The sequence below is a fragment of the Phallusia mammillata genome, chromosome 6 (assembly GCF_965637545.1).
Source record: "Phallusia mammillata chromosome 6, kaPhaMamm4.hap1.1, whole genome shotgun sequence".
Taxonomy (NCBI): domain Eukaryota; kingdom Metazoa; phylum Chordata; class Ascidiacea; order Phlebobranchia; family Ascidiidae; genus Phallusia; species Phallusia mammillata.
This window is the reverse complement of record NC_137257.1, coordinates 17617700-17625442: the sequence shown is the minus strand read 5'-3', so window position 1 is coordinate 17625442 and position 7743 is coordinate 17617700. Positions and strand designations below refer to the sequence as shown.

At 35.2% G+C, this 7743-nt stretch overlaps 1 protein-coding gene across 1 annotated transcript; it reads left to right on the top strand.

Annotated features, from left to right (window-relative positions):
- On the top strand, positions 1-7012 carry LOC145233025 (nociceptin receptor-like). Its single transcript, XM_080097689.1, has 10 exons — positions 1-238; positions 889-1051; positions 1562-1733; positions 2171-2341; positions 4060-4154; positions 4492-4639; positions 4909-4995; positions 5273-5464; positions 5994-6068; positions 6261-7012. The coding sequence occupies exons 1-10, from the start codon at positions 4-6 to the stop codon at positions 6396-6398; spliced, it is 1476 nt and encodes a 491-aa protein (XP_079953815.1). The 5' UTR covers positions 1-3; the 3' UTR covers positions 6399-7012.
- Positions 7013-7743: the final 731 nt, after the last annotated feature.

The following is a 7743-nucleotide window of genomic DNA, read 5'->3' as shown; positions in this document are numbered from 1 at the left end:
TTTATGAAAATAAGCAACTTTACTATGGCAAGTAGTAACTGTACGCCGCTGTCTTTTGACTACATCGATGAGTTGGCAGCAGAAACCCATGAGAGGCAGAAGTATGTGGCGGGGGCTTATGGTGCCATCTGCGCCGTTGGACTGATTGCCAACATCGTACTGATGACGTCACTGCTGGGGGGAGGCAACCGTGGGGTCACCTACAAAACCCCGTCTACCATTCTTATCATCAACCTGGGTAAGTTGAAGTTTGGTATTTGTATTGATGAAAAGGGTAGTATTTCTTTATCGCATATTGGATTTGTAATTCTAGCTGGTCAAGTCTAAAAATTTAAAATATTTTGTTGTTGTTATCTGTATGTGGCTGCTTGTTGCTAGGCCGAGTCATGTTGAGATATCACAGCGTCAAATAGTTTTGTAATGCAACAATAAAAAATATTTTTGTCTTGTTTTTTCCCTGAAATATTTTTTTCCTGACAGTTTTCCAAAATACCATTGCCAATAAAGCTCTACAAATTTGATATTGTGCCTGGTAGCAACAGCTTAAATATAGTCTGTCTGTATGACAAAAAAATTGTTAGAAAAACGATGAAATGGTGATAAACGTTTTATAAAATAATATTTCATGATGAAAATTTTATAAAATAATATTTTACAAACGAAATTTTTAAAAAAAAATTTCGAAAATTATTTGTTTAAATCCAAATGATTGTATGACCAAAAGTTTACGAAGAAGATAATATTTTTTCAATTTTTTAGCCAAATTGAATGCAAACGTAATAAAACGTTAAAGAATAAAATAGTCTAAAAAGCAACTGCTTTTAGAACAAAATCCTAGGCAACCATGGTTTCTTCGTTGTGTCAGCCTTTGGTGTTTTATTCTCACAGCAATAGCAGACATGCTTTTATTGTTGACGCTGCCGTTTGCCATCGTACATCGATTGGAAAGCAAGTGGATTTTCGGAAACGTAATGTGCAAACTCGAGGAAGGAATCAAATTTCTTAATTATTATGGATCCGTGTTCTTTATCACTGCAATGGCTGTTGACAGGTATGTGAAAAAAAAACTTTACAGAATTTGTGTGTAACAAAATTAGGCGTGTGTTCTAACATAAGTTTGCAAAAGATCGAAAATAAAATCTATACATTGTGGAAAGTATATTAATCGCGTGGATTTTAGGTTTAATTCTTTACCAAAGCAGGCATATAATGTATTTCCATTATAGTACAGAACTACAGTACGTCTCAACGTCACCTCAAATTGAGAAATGGCCTACACTGAGGGGTTCAGTTGGGACCACATATTAGCGTTTGTTAGATTAAACCAAAAATGAAATATCCGTTCGGGTGCATGTGTAATAACTTACTGATGTGTTATAGCATGCTACAACAATTTTGGAAACGTTAATTTCCTGGTTAAATATATGTATTTTTTAGTTAAAACATATATATTTCGCTGTTAAGCATATGTTTCGCTATCAGCGTCTTATTCAAATCGAAAAAGGAAAAAAAACAATGAAAATTTACTATAGGATTTATGATGTATTATGTGACATATTAGGTATGTTTGTCTATGTCGGCCTGCCACGTACGATCGTCGAATGGCAAGAAAAACTTTGTGGATGCTCTCTGCTGCCCTCTGGATGCTTTCTCTGGTTTTCGTCGTTCCGCTCATGGTGTTTGCTGACGTAGATGCATACGGGTTTTGCAGCATTCTGTTTCCCGGCACCCACGTAAGTTCATTTTGACTTCGGCCTATGTTTTATTTTCAAAAATAAATTATTCACTTCAAAAATCTTCTTTGCTTTTTGTTCATGTAATGTTGATTAAAAACAAACATGAAAATATGTTGTCGGTGATTTTAAATTTAAAAACGCCTGAATTGTGTAGTAAAGTTTTTTTTTTCTGCAGCAGAAAATTGTTGTATGAAGCAATTTGTTTCTGCCCTCAAACCTCTTCTGGTTGATGTAATTTGAATTGAATCGTTTTTTTTTATGTAAAATGTGTAATTTTTAAAGTTAATAAAAGTTTTTTATACTCTTCCAATTTCAAACCCATGGATATTTTTTAACACAGACGATAACACATCAAGGTAATAGAGAAAATTATCACAAGCAATACATGTGTATTCGTAACTAAAATTTAAACCAATTGATTTTGGTTTTGACAGATTCCGCATGTCCCACATATTCCCGCAGAACCAACGGAAGGAAACAAGACGGTTTGTCTGGAAAACATTTACTACAACGCTGAGAATTATCCGGCTGGTGTCGCGTACGAGTATGTCGGTGAGGAGTTCCCGGAATCGATGCCACTGGACGAGCAGGCTAACATTGCTGAGGTACGACTTTTTGCGTATGAGGAAAAATGCACCAATACAGGCTTCAGAGTTGTAAACGGGCCAGAAATTTAAGCCCGAAACCCGATCCGAACCCGAATCATTTTTGAGAAGCCCTTTTAGGCCCGAAAGTTTGATTGACAGGCCAATACATTGAAGCCTCAGTAAAGATCAAGACAACAAACACAGTAGACATTGGTCTTGAACAGGGCGTTTTAGGGCTGTTTGACATTAGGTCAGGTGCAGCAACGAGCCACTTAGGGTTAAATTTATTCAAAAAATACTGACAAAGAGTGTGAAGTCAGGCCCGTTTTTTTGAAGATACCTATGCCAAACCCGGCCCGAACTCTGACAGACTTTACTGTTATGTGGTGTTTATTTAAGACCCAAACTAGCTGGTAAGCTCTCTTTTCCTTGTACCAACCATGATAGTGCGAACCCTAAGTACGGTAAACATCAGTCCGTCGAGTCCGTTTGGATCAAAAGATTGTCAAGATTAGGCGAAGATCCGAATTTAGTGATGTCAATTATTCACATTACAAATCATTTCGACATCAAGTTTTGTCTGAATGAGGCGACTATCCTGATTAACCGAATCCGGTTTAACCCAGATTTTGACCAACGGAAAAATTATAAAACTAACAAATGCTGCAAAGTTTATTCATTATGCACACATAGAAAACTATTAAAACAACTTCAAATTTGAATTGTTTCTATTTTCTGTGAGTAAAATTGACTACATATAGTGAGTGATCGGATTCAAATTGTTTATCAGCTGGTTCCATTACAAAGTTATATTTTTCAGCCGGTTCTGTTACAAAAAGTCCATTGACAGTAACAAGTAATGCTAGCCGAATCGCTGATCTCATAAAAGTGAGAAGGTTCTATGGGACTGGTTCGAACCGACTGAATCCCACCACTGCATATAGTGTCGGCTAAGCGTTCAAGTAGTTGACAAATTTGACCTTAAATGTAAATGATAACGTCAAAATAAAATCGTTGATAGATTCTGACCTTTCGCAGTGCGGCGTCAATGATCGTCTGGATTGCGTGATTAAACCCAGGAAGGAAACACTTAACTTTCGTACATCAGTGCCTTTGACCTTATACCTGTCCTCTAACATGTTAATATTGACAGGAATGTATTTGATAAGTTTGTTGTCGTGAAGTTGAACTTCTGAAAATAGCTTTGGACATTGTGTCTGGTCTTTTGAAAGTTCACAAATGCAGCAAAAAAATAATAAACCGTAGATAATAACTGCGATGAACCAATATTCATTATTGGAATCGGCCTTGAATCGTTCATGCAGACCAGCAATCATAGGACATTCACACATAAATTTAGTACTTTTGGTCTACAATAGGTGTCATATCGATTTGAGTCGTTCTCCTAAGCATTTTCATACGGCAAAGCAAAAGCGTTAAACAAGAATGCGGTGAGATTCGAACCAACAGGCATGTTCTTTTATTACAACTATATGACCTTCGATGATGAATTTAAATCCACCCGCAGACATGCTTTGCCAGCTTGAGATTCAAAACCTTAGACCCCTTGCAATGTGTTTTATGGTATAGGCACTGTCGTTCAACGATTAAAAACCATTGCACAAGTTCTCAAAGTCTTAACTAACCATTTTTTGGCCAATTGAATTCGTAATGTGCATAACTTGTAACTTATGGATAATTTCCTGTACTATCTTAATATCGTGTTTATTTGACAGGTAAGCCACGAGTTTGTAGATGACCTGACGGTATCATGTCGACATCCACCTGTGAGAAGTTTACATGTGTGGCTAGTTTGCAACTTCGTGTTCGGGTAAGTACAGTGGAATGTTCGAAAAATAAATCCCCAAAACTGAAAAGATTTTAGCTTCGCAATTTAAGATGTGAGATGTCCAAAAAAATATAAACGGTTTAAAAGGTTAAAAAAAAATTTTTAGTAGATTTTTAACGGGCAAAAACATAAGTTCAAACAAACTGAAAAAAAATTGAAAGTAAGTTAATTTTTTAAACAGCGAAAACTTGTCTTACACCTACAAACAGTAATAATTACTCAATTAGCAATATAAATATGAAGACATTATCGAACAATAAGTGGAATATGGACCAACAAATAAAAGGGGCAACAAAACACTCTAAACAATGTTTTTTAGATTTGTGATTCCTTTCTCAATAATCAGCATCAGTTACGCAAAAATCATGTTGCTTAATTCTTCAATCTTCTCTGGAAACCATAAAGATTCGACGTCACAAACCACCAACGTTCAAATCCAGAAAAATGGAGAACCTTTACGAGCAGAGGTATTGTCCACTTTAATTGAATATTAACTGTAGCTTTTAAATTTTAAGTAATGACCAGATTAAAATAGTATACAATGTCGTGAACTAACGATAACTTTATCTTTGTTCAAATTTAAGAGCTAAGATATTTTGTGTGCTATTTCAAAGTCAAGTTTTTACATAGTTGAACTTTTTTGTGTTTATGTTCTTTTATCATTTTTATGAGGTTAGTTCCCCACATTGTTTTATTTTGACTTTTTCGTTAAAAAATATTTGTTAAACTTGGCCAGTGCACATCAAGCCGAACGACACGTGGAAGGTTCAACGGAAGAACTGTCCAACAAAATCAAAAGGCGAAGATGCTAATGGGCATTCTTGTGAGTTTACTGTGTAGCGGTTTGATTTATTTCCATCTAAATATCCATGTTACAAAAACACCCCATTGAAATATCGAAACTAAAATAAGTCATCACTATACATGTAACTCCAATACTTTGTGGTCATTTTTGTTTCTGGTATTGACAGGTTAATGTTAAAAACATATTGGAGTACATACCGCATGTCATACAACAAGAGGTGCTATAAACAAAACACAGACTATTTTTTGACATTATTATATTCTGCTTTGTGTATTTACAAATATGTGTGTTTCAGGTACCTTGTCTAATCTTTGCATTTGCCGTATGTTGGCTTCCCTACCACGCTTGGCATTTGGCTCAGATCAACGGAATAAATGGTGTCGACTCTAACCTCTGCAATCTGATAAGAGACATCACCTTCTGTCTCGCCTTCTTCAACAGCGCTTTAAATCCAATTTTAAACTCATTCTTTCTCTTCAACTTCAAGGTTAGTTCTGTTTTTATTTTTCGTCTTGTCGGACCTGATTAACACTCTTAAACATGTGAATCATCTTACAACAAGTATACAATCTAACGCATTCGTTCCCAACAATTATCGACATATTTCTCACTTCAAACTTCAAAACATTTTCATTCCTCCCCAAAAGACTCCATACAAACGTAATTTTAAAATTGGTCTTTCATCAACTTCACAGGTTATGTTCTCAGTGCTGAAAAGTCTATTTACACACCACATGTACAAGTTAAAGTATTTTTTCTCCTCTTAAGTTTTATAAATTGGAAACCACTGATCTAACGTAACTAAAATTATGGAAGTTATTGGGGGTCATAACGCGCAAAGGACTCATGCCTCCAACCAATGATGAAAATAAAACAGCGTTGCTATGTATGATGGTTTTAAACTATTTCATTTATCAAAGCATTCCCAAATGCCAAGAAACAGGTTAAAGATTTTGGTAAAAAAATAAAGTGTGCTCATCTTATTTGTTGTATTCTGAGCTTTGATTTGTTTGCAGGAGCGCCTTATACGATCCTCATCCTGGTTAAAGAAGCTCTCCACAAGGAGGGTCTCTAAAAATAAGCGACACGGGGTAAGGTTCGGCGAAACGTTGTTTAAAAGTGACCAATAGATACAATTCTCTTTTTCAAGGGGTTTGAAGCTAGGACGCTCAAGAATAGCTTTTAAGTGCATGCGATCAACAATATATTTATTTCCAAATTGGTTGCTTTTACTTGGCTTATATTTGTTCTTATTATAAAACGTTTCTTCCCGTTATTTCCAGTTGCAAGTACCGCCGACTTCCCAACAAGACGGAAGTCACGAAAACCACTCAGCCTACGACGTTTCGTTGCTCACTACTCATGTATCAAATGATGTCACCGAGAGCGGGCAGCTTACTGTTGTCAATTCCCCTGTATAAACTAAAGTTTAATGAACCATATTACCTATTGTATTATTTTACACTCAAGTCAGCATGTTGGACCTGATGTATGTGACACAAGTTGCAAACACTCTGTTAAATCGAGATTCTTATCTCAGCGACTAAAGATGGTTAAACCGCATCGTTGGTATTCCATACCAAGCAAATCTGTTGCAAACGGCGTTGCATGATCGGACCGGGTTCGGGTTGGGATTTTTTAAATAGACTTAAAAAAGGCATGACTTTAAATTCTGTGTCAGTAACGAAAACATTTTAATTGCCTAGATAAGTGGCTAGTTTCGGGACTTGTTAGGCTAGTCTAAGAGTTTACAAAATGTTGGTTGCTCGAGCTAAATCTGCTAAACGTCGCGTAAGATGAGAAAGGTTAAACAAATTCATTTTACTAATCTTGGTAACTTTGAAGTGTATCATTTCACCTAAACATTCTTTGATGTGAAATCAAATTGTATTTTGTAAATACGATAATATGTGTAAAAGAGTAGAAAGTAATATTTGTACAAAATGTTGTGGAAAGTGTAAAAAATTGGTTTTTAGTCCTGATATTCAAAGAAACTTGTAAATTTGGCCGCAAATGTTTAGTGTTTTACGTATAAGTCCTTGCTGATTGCTGAAAATCACTCACTGGATTTGATTTGTACATTACAATAAATGTTTTGGTAAAGTTATGAAAAGCAAATAAGATTACTTTTGCAAAATAATTTATTATCAGTTATAAATGTTGCTGGAATATTGCAATATGACATTCGATTTTTTGGCCAAAAAAATTGTTGATCAGAATAATTTCATGTCACAAAAAAGTAGAGACAAAACGACAAAAAATTGAAATACATTACAAACATATGAACCACCCACGTTAAAACTAGAAAGTTTCCTTTCCTTTGCTACACTAACTTAAAAGTTCGGTCACTTCCCATTATACTTTATGAAAACTGGAACGTACTGTTGTAAGATAATTGATACTTTCACAAATTTACAAAAACAAACAAAAAGTATGTAAACAATGAATCATAAGAAAGCTGTTCATCATATGAACTATTGTTACAAAAATATGACAATAACAATACATCAATGAACTTCCGCAATTACGATGACATTTATTACACTATTTGGTCATAGCTTGCTTTACCAACTACAGAAGTTGTGTTCCATTTCTCTGGTTAATAGGCTGTATAACTTAACTCTATAGCCAATACAATTTAATTTGTCAAACAGGTTCCTGTATTGTTTGTTTTTTTGCCGAGGGTAAGGGGATTTCCCATGACGCTCAACCTAATAATTTGTGAATGGGGTTTTGACGCACATGTGGTGCATATGACGTTTGCTT